Source organism: Cajanus cajan, chromosome 1, assembly GCF_000230855.2.
Source record: "Cajanus cajan strain Asha chromosome 1, NIPB_CcT2T_4, whole genome shotgun sequence".
Lineage (NCBI taxonomy): Eukaryota > Viridiplantae > Streptophyta > Magnoliopsida > Fabales > Fabaceae > Cajanus > Cajanus cajan.
In genome coordinates this window covers 87257123-87276964 of record NC_138517.1, presented here as the reverse complement: position 1 = coordinate 87276964, position 19842 = coordinate 87257123, and the positions used below count along the sequence as shown (strand labels likewise).

At 32.8% G+C, this 19842-nt stretch overlaps 1 protein-coding gene and 1 long non-coding RNA gene across 2 annotated transcripts; one reads left to right on the top strand and one right to left on the bottom strand.

Annotated features, from left to right (window-relative positions):
- Window positions 1-6757: 6757 nt before the first annotated feature.
- Window positions 6758-7673, bottom strand: LOC109811570 (uncharacterized). The gene is made up of 2 exons (XR_002240854.3): window positions 7142-7673; window positions 6758-7069 (listed from the first exon to the last, which is right to left on the bottom strand). It is a non-coding gene; the product is annotated as an uncharacterized LOC109811570 (long non-coding RNA).
- Window positions 7674-15973: 8300 nt separating this feature from the next.
- LOC109811579 (Nucleic acid-binding, OB-fold-like protein) lies at window positions 15974-19112 on the top strand. The gene is made up of 2 exons (XM_083066502.1): window positions 15974-16371; window positions 18636-19112. The coding sequence occupies exons 1-2, from the start codon at window positions 16119-16121 to the stop codon at window positions 18824-18826; spliced, it is 444 nt and encodes a 147-aa protein (XP_082922628.1). The 5' UTR covers window positions 15974-16118; the 3' UTR covers window positions 18827-19112.
- The last annotated feature ends 730 nt before the right edge of the window (window positions 19113-19842 follow it).

Below are 19842 nucleotides of genomic sequence, written 5' to 3'. Positions count from 1 at the left end.
TACCTTAAAGCGCTCTTCACGCCAAGGTGTAGACTGTGCCGACCTTAAAGCGCTCTTCACGCCAAGGTGTAGATTGTGCCGACCTTAAAGCGCTCTTCACGCCAAGGTGTAGATTGTTGAACGTGTCTACCTTAAAGCGCTCTTCACGCCAAGGTGTAGATTGTTGAACGTGTCTACCTTAAAGCGCTCTTCACGCCAAGGTGTAGACTGTGTCGACCTTAAAGCGCTCTTCACGCCAAGGTGTAGATTGTTGAACGTGTCTACCTTAAAGCGCTCTTCACGCCAAGGTGTAGACTGTGCCGACCTTAAAGCGCTCTTCACGCCAAGGTGTAGATTGTTGAACGTGTCTGCCTTAAAGCGCTCTTCACGCCAAGGTGTAGACTGTGCCGACCTTAAAGCGCTCTTCACGCCAAGGTGTAGATTGTTGAACGTGTCTACCTTAAAGCGCTCTTCACGCCAAGGTGTAGACTGTGCCGACCTTAAAGCGCTCTTCACGCCAAGGTGTAGATTGTTGAACGTATCTGCCTTAAAGCGCTCTTCACGACAAGGTGTAGATTGTGCTGACCTTAAAGCGCTCTTCACGCCAAGATGTAGATTGTTGAACGTGTCTGCCTTAAAGCGCTCTTCACGCCAAGGTGTAGATTGTGCCGACCTTAAAGCGCTCTTCACGCCAAGGTGTAGATTGTTGAACGTGTCTACCTTAAAGCGCTCTTCACGCCAAGGTGTAGACTGTGCTGACCTTAAAGCGCTCTTCACGCCAATGTGTAGATTGTTGAACGTGTCTGCCTTAAAGCGCTCTTCACGCCAAGGTGTAGATTGTGCCGACCTTAAAGCGCTCTTCACGCCAAGGTGTAGATTGTTGAACGTGTCTACCTTAAAGCGCTCTTCACGCCAAGGTTTGGGTCATTCAAATGTCGACCTTAAAGTGCTCTTCACACCAAGGGATTGATCGTCGAAATGCCGACCTTAAAGTGCTCTTCACACCAAGGTTTGGGTCATTGAAATGCCGACCTTAAAGTGCTCTTCACACCAAGGTTCGGGTCGTTCAAATGTCGACCTTAAAGTGCTCTTCACACCAAGGGATTGTTCGTTGGAATGCCGACCTTAAAGTGCTCTTCACACCAAGGGATTGATCGTCGAAATGCCGACCTTAAAGTGCTCTTCACACCAAGGTTCGGGTCGTTCAAAATTCTAACCTTAAGGTGCTCTTCACACCAAGGTTTGGATCGTCTAAATTCCGACCTTAAAGTGATCTTCACGTTTGGGTCTTCTAAATTCCGACCTTAAAGTGCTCTTCACACTAAGGTCTTGATCGTCTAAATTCCGACCTTAAAGTGCTCTTCGCACCAAGGTTTGGATCGTCAAAATGTCGACCTTAAAGCGCTCTTCGCACCAAGGTTTGGATCGTCAAAACGTCAAAATTCCGACCTTAAAGTGCTCTTCACACCAAGGTCTTGATCGTCTAAATTCCGACCTTAAAGTGCTCTTCGCACCAAGGTTTGGATCATAAAAATGCCAACCTTAAAGTGCTCTTCACACCAAGGTCTTGATCGTCTAAATTTCGACCTTAAAGTGTTCTTCGCACCAAGGTTTGGATCTTCTAAATTTTGACCTTAAAGTGCTCTTTGCACCAAGGTTTGGATCGTCAAAATGCGACCTTAAAGTGCTCTTTGCACCAAGGTTTTGATCGTCTAAATTCCGACCTTAAAGTGCTTTTCGCACCAAGGTTTGGATCTTCTAAATTCTAACCTTAAGGTGCTCTTCACACCAAGGTTTGGATCTTCTAAATTTCGACCTTAAAGTGCTCTTCGCACCAAGGTTTGAGTCTTCTAAATTCTAACCTTAAGGTGCTCTTCACACCAAGGTGTGGGTCTTCTAAATTCTAGCCTTAAGGTGCTCTTCACACCAAGGTTTGGATCGTCTAAATGGCGACCTTAAAGTGCTCTTCACAGCAAGGTATTGATCGTCTAAATTCCGACCTTAAAGTGCTCGTCACACCAAGGTTCGGATCGTCAAAATGCCGACCTTAAAGTGCTCTTTGCACCAAGGTTTTGATCGTCTAAATTCTGACCTTAAAGTGCTCTTTGCACCAAGGTTTTGATCGTCTAAATTCCGACCTTAAAGTGCTCTTCACACTAAGGTTCGGGTCTTCTATGTTCTAACCTTAAGGTGCTCTTCACACCAAGATTTTGTGTCACACATTTTTGGATTTAATCGGGTGTGCCCAATATGAAACATACATAAAACATGGTGTAAAATAAAGAGTGGAACAAATACATGAGAAACTAACTATGTCGAAGAAGATCTGAAGCCGCGAATCAAAACTCTGATCGGTAATTTGCGACCAGAATTCGAACAGTTCATCCCTGCTGATTTTGTCAACTCTCAACCTTCGTTTACGACTCAGAGCATCAAACAGTTCCAGAGCAAATTCCTTCAAATCCTTCATACCTATGCATTGAGCGAAATCAGCACGATAGAGAAAACCGTCCTTGGCGAGCCTACTGAAGTTGCTCTGCACCTCGTTCCATTCATCAACGCCGTTTGATTTACTGCTGATAAATTTCAGACCGCGAAGCGCTTTGTGCACGCCGGAGCGCGTGCGATCAAGTTGAGCGCGTTGCTTCCAGAGAGCGCGAGCCGCCAACGCCGTTTCGAATCCGGCGCCGGCATTAGGAGCGAAGGAAGACGAAAGCGCGCGCGAAGCGTTGTCGTGGCTCCATGAGAACCTTGGCAGCTCCTACGAGAGCTGCCTCGCCTTCGCAACCGCCTCCGCTTTCAGATCCTGCGAGAACTGCCTAAATCCTCTCGACGAGCTTCGCCAAATCGTCGACGACCGCGTGACTGACGCCGGAGTTTCGTATCCGCTGCCGGAGACGTTGTTGTCGATGTTAATGACGGAGCCGGCTCGACGCTCCGGAGAACGATGGTGTCGTCGTCTTGGAGATCGAGAGTTACCTCCACGAAATCCTCGGCGACGGAGTTAGACTCGGTTCCCGGCGAAGTTCCGGCGCTGACGGTTGCTTTCCCAGGAACGGTGTCGGACGCCCATCGGCGCTCGTGTTTCAGAATACCATTCATTGATGAGACAAAAGGAGCCAATGGAATGTAGGGTGTGGGCGTTTAAGTATCTGTTTTATTGAGTAAAATAGCTTGTTCTGGAAAGTTGAGTTCTGGTATGGAGGTTTGGTGACCTTCAATGTTTTCTTTTTACTCATGCTATCCTCATGGCATCTCCTTGACGCCTTTTGGTTGACCTCGATCATACCTACGCCTCTTCTTCCTCGATAGTTTTTATTGCTCCTTAGTAACCTATGCATCGTGACCTTCCGATCACACAAGGCAACCAAGGTGTGGGATGCAGTTTTACCTGCCCCACGGTGGGCGCCAAAATATTCCGGTATTGGAGACCGCCGCCGAAGAACCCTTAGCGATACCGAGCTAAAAGAACTTGACAGCAGTCTTGACCTAGAACATTCGATGAGAGTAACCTGCCGTCTTAGACCTAATCATTGCTATATATAACGGTGTGACGTTATAGACATGAATCGCACTTATGATCCCATAAATCACGCCCCATTATGGACTCGTAACTCCCGGTATTTATTACCGTTCCCACGGATCGTGGGATCTTATTGATTGTCCGAGTGAGATAGTTAATCTCCCCATATTTGGGTCCCTCTTGTGTGATCGGCATTTTACCGACCTGCCTCTGATCGGCCAATATGGTCGGCCAATGGGAGACCACCACGGTACATAGCCCTCCATGCTCGAGCACTAAGGTGCAAAGAGCATGTTAGATCGGTATTTTACTGACATGCCTTGGATCGGCCAATATGGTCGGCCAATGGGAGACCACCACGGTACATAGCCCTCCATGCTCGAGCACTAAGGTGCGAAGAACATGTTAGATCGGTATTTTACTGACGTGCCTTGGATTGGCCAATATGGTCGGCCAATGGGAGACCACCACGGTACATAGCCCTCCATGCTCGAGCACTAAGGTGCGAAAAGCATGTTAGATCGGTATTTTACTGACGTGCCTTGGATCGGCCAATATGGTCGGTCAATGGGAGACCACCACGGTACATAGCCCTCCATGCTCGAGCACTAAGGTGTGAAGAGCATGTTAGATCGGTATTTTACTGACGTGCCTTGGATCGGCCAATATGGTCGACCAATGGGAGACCACCACGGTACAAATACAAATATAATTCACATTCAAAATCACCAAAAGAAAATGAATAAATCTTAAAAATACTAAAACCTTAGACTGAGAGCGAATGGGCGAGTGACTATCCAAGTTTGCAGGGCTGCTAACTAATAGACCTCACAAACCTAATCTTATAAGTTGGGTTCATGAATATTAGAATTATTCTAAATTTATTATAAATAAATTTTAAAAATTTGCTAATATTTTTAAGTAAGTTTTAAACTTTTAACATGAGTTTATTCAAATTAATTTTTGTGTTCCTTTAAACTGACTTTACAAATTAATTTTTAAAAAAATATATAAATAGGAGATAATCTTTATCTTACAAAAATTTAAATCTAAACTCACTTTTTAAGACTTAATTGCAATAATCTATCTTAGAGCATTTTGAGATAAATTTTTATAGTAATATTTTTAGAATAAAATAGAAAGAGTAATTGAAATTAATTTTTCATAAATTATGCATAAATTAAAAATAGATTTTTTAAAAACTAATAGAAGTGAGTTTCTACAAATTAGCATATGCATAAGTTAATTTTACTTTAAAAAATTATTTTATTTATTTTGTTATTTTCCTTTTTTTAAAAGTACTTTTGGAATGTTTCCTCACATAACCCTAAAATAAGTTAAAGAAGCATACCTTAATCTGAATATAATCAGGAAACCAATTTTCTCTATTCCCTGGTTTTAATTTTCTCACATTTCGTTAAGTGGCCTTAAATTCCACTCTAGAAGGCTTTATTATTACTATTGCTGTATTATTTGATTCTCTCTAGAAGGCTTTACAAATCTAAATTGGGCAGAACAAATTGTTTCGGTTGACTTATTATATACTAACCATGCATTGCATTTAACACGAGGAAGACACGAAAATATAAACCCTTTAGTCTTTTTTTATTTTTATTTTTTATTTTTTAAACTTGACTGACTAAATTTATTTATTTATTTATTGACTACAGAAAAGAACCATTATTGTAAATATAATTTTATACTTAACTAGGTACATTGAGCAAGGCTAGCGTTAACATGGAATTTTAAAAATTTAACGAAGATTAGTTAAACAAAAAAAATATAATTATTTTTGTAGCTATGACGTATTTTCATAAGCTTAAATTTTGCAAAGGATTTTTTAAATCGGAATAATTGATAAATACTAGTAAAATTGATAGATACTATATTCTAATAACATAATGATAAAAAAATTGAAATAATAGAGAAACTTTATAATAGTTAGATGAGGAAAAGGCGCTGAACTTATGAAGTAAAGTGATAGAAAGCGGGCCTAATCTTATGCGAAGTAATTACATTTTGTTATTGGGTTTGGGTCCATTAGGCGTGTAAGTTTTAAGGCCATGGACAAACTAGTTTAACATGTTTATATGTGGGGTTAACATAGAAATGGTGGCTTCTTCATTGTTCTGCACCCCAGATAAAATAAAATAAAATATTGGTTTATTTGGGTGGCTTTGCTAATCTGCTATGCTCGTTCCTTAGTTGTCTTTGTCTACCTATATTATACAGTATTATGAAAATGTACATCACATAAGATGTTTAGACTTTTGGTTTAACTTCAATGTAGTTACAAAAGCAAAATTATGAGAACGGGTGTAGGCCCAACTACTTAAACCTTATTACATATCGAGTTAGAACTTCAAAACTTGTGGCTTGAGAGTGAAAACAAATTCATGAATTCATTTTTTGCACTTAAAGTTTTGTCATTTCATTTATTTTTTAAATATCGATAGTCAGAAAATCACGGCGATGGCTTAAGTTAATGCCTATATTTTATTCCCAAAAAATAGAGTTTTACATTAACACCGCAAAACTTACCTTTTCCAATCCATTCACGATATCCTACTTAATTTATGACCTCAATTCTACAGGGCATAAGTGCCAAAATTTAATCTAGCCTCGCATACAAGCATTCTTGATTGGGATTCAGAAGCATTTAGAGTCTCTCTACAATTTCTCATTAATGAAAACAATACAGATTAATTACCTATATTGACAACATAAGAAGTTTTTCCCATCTCAGATTACTTCTTTTATGAAATTACACAAAAATCACTTGCAACGTGAATTGTGTGTGTATGGACGAGTATTTAAAAATTTGATTAGCTGGGTTTGTGAAAAACTAACCCTTATTTTCATGAATTCCCTTTGATAGTTTAATAAGATCACCTTATCTTTAAAAACTTTGTAAAAAATAAACTCATTCATTTGTCTAAATTTTTGTTTTTAAGTTTTAGTTTTATGATTTCGTTTAGGTAATATAAGTTACATTTCTATTATAAGTAAATTTTTTCTATATTACTTATACAATTTTTTCTCTCTCTCTCTCTCTCTTGCTTTCCATCTCACTATAGTCATATTCAATTGTTTTCAAAGTTCTAATTTTTTTAATAAGAAATAAATAAAGACACTACCCACTTGTTATAAAAAATAAAAAAAAGTTAAATCTACACCATTAAGTACATGTTTGATACACTTGGTACGATTTCCTGAAACAATAGTGTTAATTTTTGCGAAATTCAGCAGCGTAGATGGTTGGCAAGTTAAGAGAAATTCATTCCGATAAATAAACATATGGTTGGGAAAGCATATACCGAAACTTTTGTTCTTGCAATAGCAAATAAATTATTACAAGAATAAACATTTGGAAGAAGAATTGAGAGCTTTATTTGATTCCTAAGGTGAAACCTTAAGTATTTACAAAGCGTGAGGGTGGCCATAACAAAATAAATGATAGTCTCTGACCTTGTCGTGATGAGGGTGAAGTTTGCTTTCACGTCCAAGCATTGATGATTTGTTCTTGTCCTCACTACACGACTCTACCACCCCACGAACCCCAAGAAACTGCAGAGAGATAATGAAGATGATGAACGAGGAAAAAAGAGAAAAATAAATTTGAGAGAGAGGGTTAGGTACCTGAGGCTGAGAGAAAGAGAGTGGAAAGCCATGTGTTGGGTAACAGCATGGAAAAAGAAATGAACTCCATGAAGGAATACCACGATTCCTGTGCAACCTAACACCAATAGCTCCATCATTGTATCATATACAATACAACCTTCAAGGACTTGAGTTTCAGAACACAATCTAAAGTAAGGCTTGGTTATATATATGCTTAAAAAGCAGAACAAAATGATTTTATTCTGGGTACCTGGTTGACTTAATTGTGTGGATTGAATGATTTTAAGATGCAGGTCGGTTTGGTGAATTGCTCCTTCCTCAATATTTTATACCATCATTTTCTAACAACCATTCAATGCCCACAAACTAATTAAATCAAATCAAATCAAAGCTCTCCACCCACAATATATATATATTCTCAATTATTGCCAAAGCTTTTCGTATCATCTAGGTTTCCCTATCATTTACATCTTAATTAATGTATAATATATGCACATAAATTATAAACATATTTTATGTCATATAATTAGCGATCATTAGTTTAAATAAAATCCAATTCGATGCTCTTAAATAATTTTTATCAATAAAATTTGTGAATATTTCGTATTAATAATATAATTATAAAAAATATTTATGATTGAGTATAAAAATTTTCAATTTTTATAATAATCACCTTAAATAATATATGTTTCAAAATTGATTTATGATTAATTTGTAATATGTAAATTTTTAAAATAACAATATATTCCTATCAAACCATAAAGAAAATACGACTTAACAATAACCTTGTTGACTAATTAAAAATAATAAAAAAATTATTATTCGACCATAGGATATATACATAGATCAATAAATAAATCATTCATCACCATTTATGATTAAGTGATAATAATATTTTTCTTTTTACAATTTGTAAAATCTTATGAAGAGATTAACCAAATATTAAAAAAAATTCAACTATTTGCATACCTTTTCCCTTTTTCTTGTTTTTGTTACAATGACAATACGTAGGTTTCAACTAACTTCTCACGACTCTACAAACCCCTTATGCTATAAGCTCAATAAATGTGGATTATAAATGTTTGAGACGAAAGTAATACATTTCTCATGGCAAAAGTGCTTACAATAGGAATAAGCAGTGCGACTGTGCGAGTGTCCCACTACACAAGGATAAGGGATAGATTTAAGATGTGATTATTCTTTTGTACGCAACTTTCAACTTCATTAGTTTATAATAACAACATAGAAATAAACAAATCGTGCACAAAACCACATTGCCCTGCTGCAGCATGTTTCGTGCTCTTCTGTATATCTCTTCATTAATACTCCGAAAGGGACCAAAGCTACATAAAAAAACGAAAGAAAGAAAGGAAGAAGTATACATGAATATATCAATTCAAAGACAATCTTAATCTTAACTCATGTGCATCATGCATCAAGTAGTAAGCATGAATTATGTCCAATGCATTTGATAGAGTAAAAACAGGCTCGGCCTTGAGTTTTTTTTTTTTTTTTTTTTTTTTTTTTTTTTTAATTTATTTATAAATAAATAAATATATATATATATATATATATTTTTTTTTTTTTAAAATTTTATTTTAAGACCATAAACGAATTAAAAAAAAAAACTCAATTATTTGAATATTATTTTTTTAAAATTTTTTTGTTGTAAATTTAGTAGGATATCAAAAGAATCTCAAGGAACATTCACAATAGACATGTACATGTCTATTTTAAAATTATTTTTATAGTAATTTATCTTGTAAATCACTTTTAAGATTATTTCATCTTATAATGTCAAATGAATTATATTGACTATTTTATTCAACAAAGATATATTCATTTTTATTATTAAAATATTTAATTTTATTATGATAATCATCTTTATTTTTACTATTTTCAACTAAATATCAAAATTTTCATTATTCTTGTATAGTTTCTCATTCTCAAAAGTTTTAGCTTTGTAGTTTAAATTATCTAAATTTGTATCATTCTGAAGAATAATTATTAGATGTTTAACAGAAAATTATTAGAGTATCCTTTTGAGAATCAATATCAATTTGTTTATTTTTTTTTTAGATAACTAAAATGTTATTTTCTATATAATATGTTCAAATTTAAACAATTAGACAAATATAGAAAAAAATTAAATTATAATTTATGAATCAAATAATGAGCCTTTAACAAGTAAATGATAATGAGATGAAATAATACTACTTAATTATTTATTTTTAAACCTTCACCTTGAACTGACAATTTTTTACAACAAAAAATAAATAAATTAACAATGATAGCACATTATAAAAAAATTTACATTGACTAACATATAGAGATTCTCAATTATAGATTTTGAGATTCTAAAAGAGTCTAAAATGTCCCAATTAAGAAAATAAAGAGAGAATGAAAGAGAATAGTAAATAGATATAAAAGAAAAGAGAACAAGTTTGCGAAGACTCTTATTTATTAACAATGAGAAAAGTTTTGGTTAAATAAGTCAATAATATATTATTATATATCACAGTATTCTCTTTATATTTAATATTATCAATTTATTTTCTTAAAATTATGGATAAATTTTTATTAAGAGATAAAAACATCACCTTTCAATTAATTAATTGTTATTGATTAATTTATTTTTTATAATATTTTTTTATATAATATTTATATTTATATAGACTAAAATCAAATTTGATTTTTGAGAATGAGACTTTAATCGATCGTCTACCTTAACTGTGTTTAGGATTGTCATCGAGTAAAAATATACTAGTAATGTGATGAAAAACATGCGAGATAAGCCTCATGTTAAGAGCTTTATTAAAGACATATAATTAAAGTATTTTGGCTAAACGACCATTTTAGAGCACTTTTACAAACTATTTACCAAAATAGGGTTGTTTTGAAACATATTACACCTTTGGGCTGTTTTCTACGGTGTCGCTATGGCCCATAACGACACCTATGACACGTGACAATTTTTTTTTGTCTAGGGTGGGCTGGAATGAGCCACATCAGTGTCGCTATAGGCTGGGCCAACACAGTTGATGGACTAACAAAAATGATGTAGCGCATAGCGACACCCTCTAAGAAAAAAAAAAGAAAAAAATGAAAATAATAAACTAAGTTATTTATTATATATTTATAAAAATAAAATTAAGTTTTTTAAAAATGTAATTATAAAATAAATTTTTATATAATTTTTAAGAGAGGCGCTATGGCCCATAGCGACACTGTGTCGCTATGGGCTATAGCGCCTTGCATTTTCAGTATTTATATATAATTCATTTAATATAATATAATTAAATTTTAAAATAAACTGGGCCACAAAAATGTAATTAAACGTAATATTTTTTTTCCTTTAAAAAACGTAATTAACAAAAATAAAAATAAAATAAAAAAAGTGGTGTCGCTATGGGCAGCGACACCACTATGTTTGTAGGTTTTTTTATTTATTTAAATATTAACTAAATTAATTTTAAAAATAATTTCTTTTATATAATCAATTAAATATTAATTTCTATTTATAAACTTATTTTTTATATAATTTGTTTACTTTATATATATTTTTTCTTTTAAATATTTATATTACGAATTAAATATGTATTTAAATATTTAATAATTTTTTTATATGTTAATTAAAAAATATTAAACGAAAAATGCATAATTAAAAAAAATGAAAAAAAATTAAAAGCAGTGTCGCTATAGACACTGCCACTTCTTTTGAATTTTTTATTTTTTTATTTTTTTAAATTATTAACTTAATTAATTTTTTCCAGATTTTAATTTATTTTCTGATTTTCATATAAATCTATATTTATATAATTATCTTTTCTATTTTTTTCTTTATGTTATATATTTTTTTCTTTTTATCATTTTTAATTTTTAACTGGGTGGCGCTATGGCCCATAGCGACACAGTGTCGCTATAGGCCATAGCGCCACTTTCACAAATTATTTTTTTAAAAATTATTTACTTATAGTAAAATTATTTTTTTTATATTAAATATTTGACGCTGTAGGCTATAGCAACTTGAGTGGAGCTGTTTTGTGTCGCTATAGGCTGTAGCGACATTATCAATATGGCTTTCATGGCTTCGCTGGAGTTACAAAATTGCCACGTGTCATAGGTGTCGCTATGAGCCATAGCGACACCGTAGAAAACAACCCCAAAGATGTAATATGTTTCAAAACAACCCTATTTTGATAAATAGTTTGTAAAAGTGCTCTAAAATGGTGGTTTAGCCAAGTATTTTGCATGTATCAGAAGTACAAAAGTTGCAGAACAAAAATCATGCACATAAAGGAGGACAATGACTTACAAAAATTTGACTAGAATGATGCATTTTAATTAGAAAATGAAAATTATGAGATACTGAAAATTATAACTTCCAAATCTCTTTTTCCAAATATGTACAAGTGCCACGTGGAAGATTCTTCGGCATTTGTTTCTACAAATTTAGAATTTTTCCATGAATCACTTGTAAGTCATGACGAGATTATGTGAGCATGAATATACAAAAGGACCTTAAAAAGAAACGGATACGCTACAACATATATATATATATAATAAGAACTGACATTAAAATATTTCCTGAAATAAAAACTCTAAAACTAAGTTTCTCCCCCATCCATTTTAGGGTTAATAACTATCAATTGTTTATATGAATTATTTTTTATGGTATTTATATTAGATAGGTCCCGAAATCCCATATTGGATACATATTAGTTCTTAGTGTTACATTGAAGATATATTTATAATTACATGACAATAATTTGATAATATTTGATAGATCGAACATAGTATTTTCATAAGTTGAGGAGTTTTCAACCAATCAAACACATTCCCTTACAATTAAGCCTTGCAAAAGTAACATCCAATAAAAGGTTTTAAATGTACTAAAAAAACTGAATATTTAAGGATAACATTTTCTCAACTATATATAAATGTCTTTTATCTTCAGAGGGTACATTGACAAAAAAGAACATACTTGAAGTATTAGAATTTTTTTTATAGGTACAATCACCACTCATAATCTTGAAGGTCGATGATCAACGACTTTGGATTAAAAATTTTGGATAAATATTTCTCAACAAATATAATATTAGTTATAGTTCCTACTAAACCAATATCTCAACAATTTTTTCTCCTTCACAAAGTTCAAATTATTCAATTATATTTATATTGATTCTTGGCATTTATTATTTTATACCTTTTTCCATAAAATTATGCCTACTTATCTCATCACTTCTTGCTTTACTGTGATGAAATTGCAATGAATCTAGAAAATAAACAGGGATAGATGAAGGAAAAAAAGAGAAGATAACATGCTTAACTCAAATGCTACTGTGATCCATTCTAACTCCTGTGTCAATCTGACTCACAGAACCTCAATATATACTATGAAACAAACCTTGCAAAATAACTTAGCCACACAATATATAGAGACAGTTCAATTCTTTATACAGTGCTGAAAAGAGCTACATGCATTTCTTTTTGCAAAATCGAAATCATATATGTCAATAATCTTTGCTTGATAATGATAGCATGAATTAATTGGTGAAGCGGTGATGCCTTAGTAAATAGAGAAGCTAGCAGATGGTGGCTTTTTACATGGACAAGCTTGATCAAATTAGCATCATCTAGTTCTCCAATGAAGTCATGGATTGGTCGCTGTCATTATATTTGGAGCGTTCACGATGGATGAGCAAGATTTGAAGACAAGTGACTTGCATATTGCACGGTTGTCACAAAAAGTCAGTGTAGAATTAGAGTTGCCTTGAACTTCCAAGTATTCGACAACTTCGCAAAAGAAAGACGAAAACTAGTCGCAGAGTGTCTAGTATCAAAATTTGTGCATCATTCTTATAATAATTTTTAATTATTTAATACACTTATTTTCATTCAATATTTAAATAAAAATTAAAGGACTATTAAAAATTTCATTATTAGTTTATTACTTATTTCTTCACATGAATGAGTCAGGGGAGAATTAGAATTCACAGTGATCAATTCATTTTTGAGTGAGGGTTACAATATCGAAAGTTCATTCATCGATGGAAAAGTAATGATAATTAATAAATCTTACATACATAACAAATCATGCGTATATTCGAATATTAATAATTAAAAAGGTAATATATGTTTTTAGTCCATGTAAAATATTTTAAATTTATTTTTATTTTTAAAAAATTTTGTGTACTAAATCAATCTAAATTTTAATGTATTGACATCCATCTCCAAAGTTAATTCCGTTATTATAATAAGTGATGTAACAGACGGAAGTCTCACGTAGGTAATAATATATTTTTTTAATTAGTTATTAAGGAATTTAGGGGGTGATGCGATTTTATTTTCAGTTATTTTCAGGAGAACAAGTGGTTGCTTAGGGTGATGTGATTTCATTTATGCATTTGTTGATTGAAGAGTTTTGGAGGTTAATTCTTCATCCTCAAGTTTCAATTGATTGTTTATGACAATATTCGAATTTTAGCCGTGACTTTTATGAGAAGACAAGAGGCATATTGCTTAACCACACAATTATTCCGTGTTTCAGTTATGTAGTCATAGTTGATCTAGGAAGTGGGGTGTTCGTAACTGATCCAAAGAAGGGAAAGAGGAACATAATTGTCATAATTTCTTTCCATCATGTGTCTTTTGTATAGAAAATAATTATTTTATTTTATTTTCTTAATTTAGATATTTTATTTTATATTTTTCATTTAATTTTAATGTTTTGTGAATTATTCTTATACCAAATTTAATTTTTTCATTTCACGTTATTTCGTTGTTCAATAGATCAAAATTAGGTTTCAAAGGATTCATGCACTGACAATCGCAAGATGTATTAAACACCGTTGGATGAACTTGTTCATTTGGATGTGCTCGTGTAGTGACGCTTGGACCATTCAACAATTTTGTGAAGATATTGAAGTTATTTCTCTTGAACTACATTTTGTGTAATGTCTATAGATTCATGGGATAGTCTATTTGGAATCTTTCCTCCCAGCTTGATTTTTGCACGACAACCCCTAGAGTTGCACAACAATTTTTCTCGAAGTTGTGTTTATGCACAACTATGTTCCTTATTGTTGGGAGGTTGTGGATGATTATGTGTTCATTTTTGGTATCATCTTAAATCGTGCAATGAATGAAGTCAACCAACTAGCAATTAGTTTCACTTTTTAGTTTTGTGTTAAAGGAAAGAGGAAAAAAGATTGAGATATCAAGTATGAAATCCAAACAAAAGAGGATATTATTCCATTGCTCTAGACTTTGGATAAGAAACAATTCTCCTTTCTTCATTGTATTCATCTCTTTAAGTGGTTGCTTATGGAAATGAGTAATTGATATTATCATTATTGTTGGAGTTGGATGTAACTAAATTCACTCTTATGTATTTATTGTGATTAATATATCTATCTTTATACTTTAATATCAATGTTTTTACTTATGTGTTTAATGCTTGTTATGATTTGGGCTTTAGCCCCCTATTGGACAAAAAAAAATGCTTGTTTTGGTTTGATTACTCATATATTGTTTTATGATTTTGATTATCATTGAAAAATGTTCTTTTAATCTTAAATTGAAGTAACACATTTAATGAATTTTATTTCAAAAATAAATATGACTCATTATTATCTTTGGATCTATTATACATGATACAAGTTGCTTTATCAAATGATAAAGGAATTGACATTTATTAAAGGAACTTAATTTTTTCTTCTACGAGATTAGGATTAAGAAAACATTTATAATCAAATATAGTGAAATCTAATCCTAACATATTAATTGAATCAACCTCATTAATATTACATTTATTGTGAAAACATCAAAAACAACTTCTTTAGTCAAATAACTATTTAAGAAAAGCTTAATATATCTTGTTAATTCCAAATATTATTCTTTGAAATAATTAAAGAATAATAAATTTGTGATAAATGATTAAATATTACATAAGTCCTTGATAAATTGACACTCTACTCATTTAAGAATATTTAACCAACTTAATTTGTTTATCAGAAAATTAATAAAAATGAAATATTTTACGCGAATATTTTATTATGTCACATCAATTATTATAATAACGGAACTAATATTGAGATGGATATTAACACATTAAAATTTTACCGTAACTGATTTAATATAAAAGATTTTAGAAAAAATAAATTTCAAATATTTTATAAGAAATAAAAATGTATTTTACCCTAATTAAAATTACTCTATCTTTTACTTCCTTGAAATAAATAAGTGATCCGCATAATGATAAATTTGGTTTAACACAATGTAATTGATTCGACGCTTGTGATTTTAATTCTTATGGGTCAAAACCACTTGGTTTAATTAGTAGGGAGCAGGACTCTCATAAAGACGTGAATTTCATTAATCTTTTAGCCTGTGTTTGGTTTCACGTTTGAAACGTGAAAAATTATGTTTAACGTGAAGCTACACATTATAGCTTCCACGTTAAACGTGATTTTTCATGTTTCAAACGTGAAACCAAACACGCACTTAGTCTTGGAAACTTGTCTAGCCCAAATTGAGTTCCTAGAATCCGCTTCACCCAATAAAACTTGAATTCCTTAAACAAGTGCGGCAGTTTATATGTGTAAAGGAAAAAAAAAAGCAAATTCATAGAATTGATAGCAATAGTTTATCAAAAGATAAATCTTATTATTAATCATAGATTCATAGTGAGCCGAAATTAATATATAATTAAGATAAATTTCATGAAATATAAAAAATGAGATGTAGAGAATTTAATAAAATGGTAATAAGATTAGTTGAATTAATATTTTGAGAGGTGAGAATTGCACAATGTTTAGGGGTAGAAAGGGTCACGTGATGAGGATTGGAAACGACGTGTGGGTTGATTTGAATGGAACGTGCGAAAGAAAAGCGTCAGTGCGGTAGGGCTTGTGTTGTGTTAGAGACTTAGAGTGAAAAGTGAAGAGTGAGGAGTGTGTGATTTGGATCAAATCAAAGTAATCAATCGATTTCAATGGCTTCCAATTCCAACCAGCAACCGCAAGAAGGGAACAAACCCGCCAAGCGAAAACCCGTCTTCACCAAAGTGGATCAGCTGAAACCTGGTACCAACGGTCACACCTTGGTCGCTAAGGTTTTGTCCTCCGACACCGTCCTACAAAAACCACGACCCTCTTCCGCCCCCAACCTCCGACCCACTCTCATCGCCGAGTGCCTCATCGGCGACGACACCGCCACCATCATCTTCACCGCCCGCAACGAACAAGGTCCCATTTCCCCCCCCCCCCCCAAACACTATTCTTTTCATCTCATCTTTCTTTCCCACTTATCAAAACCATAACTTTCCACGTCGCCACTCTTTTATTTCTCTGAATTTCCACTTTTTAATTTCGGATTTTCTCTTTGCGATCTGCATTATTGCGCTTCTTTAGTTGCTTCTGTTCATTTTCAATGGGAATGGGAGGGTATTTCGTTTTCCATAATGCATCTGGGTCTATGAATCACGGTGATGAGTGATTCTAAAGTGGCTGACTCAGTAGATAAGATAAGCTTTCATTCCCAAATATTTTTGGTTGGATTGTATGATACCTTAATCGTTTTTAATAGGAATCATCCGCATCTTCTGCTTTGTTGATCTTAATCCTAGAGGTTTGATTGAGTTATATAATTTGTTAACTAGCATATAAATATAATTCGTATATTCTTGTGCCTCTTTTTTTTTCGGGTGATGAAAGATAGATTGTATATCTCCTCAAGGTGTTAATGTGAACTATGAATATGTTCTATCTAAGGGAACTTTATTGTGGGAATCTATGGTAATGTGAGAGTGGCAACAACATGGTTCCGTTTCATTTGTTTAGGATGGAAAAAAATGGTGTTGCATAGAAGGTGACACTGATGATTAGGAGTCTTATTTTTAGTTTTAGGTTTAACAATCCTTTTGGGACCTATAGTGTCATAAATTTTACTTTTTAGTTTCTTTAGTTAAAAATGTTTCATTTTAGTCCTTATACATACCATTTTTGTTACCTGTTCTTAATTTAATAATCAGGCAAATTAATTCATTGCACACTTTTACACAGTGACTGGGGCATAGGTAATTAGGTATGATCAAACACAGTTTAAAAATAAATAATACAATATAATGTAATAAGAAGTCTTCCTTAAACTTTTCTCAACCATACAAAATTAAATTTGCAATTAAACATTTATTTTAGGTTTTGCATCAAATCGGTGCTGAAGTTTCATGAGATTTTTTATGCTGCTTCACAACTTGGCTATTTTTCCCAAACCCAAGTGTAGTTGTGCAGTTCAATTAAGAGTTATTTCTATCAATTTGCACGGGTATCTTACTGGTGGAACCTTAAAAACAACTACAAATACGATCATACCTTCACAATCTCCCTCGCCTGCATGGTCATTGCCAACTTGGTCATTGTGTGCTGCTTTTGCATCTCTCTCTAGTACCTTTGCAGTTGGAAAGCGTAGAAGGATGAGTTGTTTTTTTTTTTTTTTTTAATAATCGTAGAAGGGTGAGCAAATGATAACATTTCTGATTTTTTGTTTTGTGTGTTTAAAATTTGTTCTGATATAATAAAACAAATCCCTCTCTCTCTACTTTAGGTTACTAAATTTTTTAAGAATAACATTTATCCTGATTGGAAAATGTATAGGAGAGAGACGCAAAAGCAGCACCCAATTAATTATTTTTACTTGGCCCAACTTTTTGTTAATATTTCTCTAGTTACTTCATGTTTTCTAATGTTCATGAGATTGCAAAACCAGAAACACATGGACTTTGGCTTGTATTTACCCTGGATTAAATATGTTTAGCCCCTAAACTTGTCATTTTTTTGCTTTTAGTCCTTGAACAAATGTTATTTGGTTTTAGTTCCTGAAATTTTATTCCATGAATAAACAAATTTGATGTCAAAGACCAAAATGTTAACAAGAGAAAAAGTTTAAGGGCTAAAATTAATAAAGAAATTTGTTCAGGAACTAAAACAAAAATTAACAAAGGTTCAAGAACTAAACATATATAATTCTTACTCTGGCCTCACTGATGAACAACATCTTGGTTTTGGTTTCGTACTTTTCCAGATCCACATTCTTGAATAACTTCACACTCGTTGTTAGTGCCTTCTATTTTTTGAAAATGGTGACAACATCTTTAGACTTTGGCGGGAACAATGAGAGGAAGGAAAATGAATGGTAGCTGGATAATAAAAGTTTGATGCATATAGAAAAAATATTTATGTGACATTGCTTATGTTAACCCCTTTTCTCATTCTTTATTTTTTCATCAAAGAGTAATGGGTTTATTTTATTTGAAGAGCTCATACTCTATGTATAGGCGCATTTGTGCATTTACAGAAGTGTTTTAGTTTATTTCTTTTAGTGAAAGTTACCTCTGATACATTTCCTTATAAGGTAATATGGGTATTGATATATGTAATGAGCAGAAGATATAAGGCATCGATTCATGTTCTATTTATGTGATGAGGTTACCTTTTTTTTTTCTTCTGTGCAGTTGATTTGATGAAGGCTGGAACTACAGTAATTCTTCGCAATGCAAAGATTGACATGTTCAAGGGATCAATGAGGCTGGCCGTTGACAAGTGGGGGCGCGTTGAGGTAACTGAACCTGCAAAATTTGTAGTTAAAGAGGATAACAACCTATCTCTGGTGGAATATGAATTGGTGAATGTGGTTGAAGAATAATCCCATAGAAGAGTGCAAAAACAGCTTTATGATTTGTTTATGGTGCAATGGATACCCTCAAGGTAAAACTTAACTGGTGATGGATGGGTTGGTATACATTCTCACTTTAATTATCCTGTATTTCCCCTTAAACATGCTTTACATCATTTTGGGTTAAGTTGATGTCACTTGAACAACCTTGTGTCAAGCGATCAAGATTTGCTATTATCTTCATCGGCAACTGTGTTCAATGAACTTAAGAAAAGTATAATATTTTGTTAATATAGTTCTCCATATTTTCTATGCATTTTCTTGTGCAGTGACTTGCAACTTATTTTTGTATTGTTGATACATGTCTTTGCAAATGAAATTCCAAGATCACAGTATCATTCATGCTTACAACTAATGGATGAAAAAAATGTCTATATTACTGATGGAGTTGGTTTTTATGATAACGAATTTTATTCTTCATTAGTGAATTAATGTCTTGAATTCGAAGCGTTAAGAGGCAATTGAAAATTAAATTATCATGAATTCGTTAGACAACACGTAAACTCTGTTTGAATTGACTTCGAGTCCTATCAATTACCAGAATGTTACAAAATTGTTGCCAGAAAAGTTGACATATATCATCCATATTTATTGGTTTATATCGATAAGCAGAGGTATTTATGTTTCGGTTATCGTTGTTTATTTTAATCTTCACCTATTGATTAAGGTACCCCAACTAGCAAGAATTGTTCTTGAACTTCTTTACATACCCCATTCTTAAAGGTGAACTTTTGTATACTGAAGACTCGATGCGTCCGTTGCTTTTCGGAGTTTTCATACTCATTCCTTGATACTCGTTGCTTTTCCGATAGCAAGACTAATTCCTATTTAACTGTACTTATCCTTGTTGGTATGGAATGTTTTTATATTTTATTACAACTTGTTTTCAGTCTAATATAAACGATCATTTATTGTTTCCCTAGAAAGGAAGTTAACACAACACGCACTGATTCTGTATTTCATGCAAATCAACTATTCTAACAAAG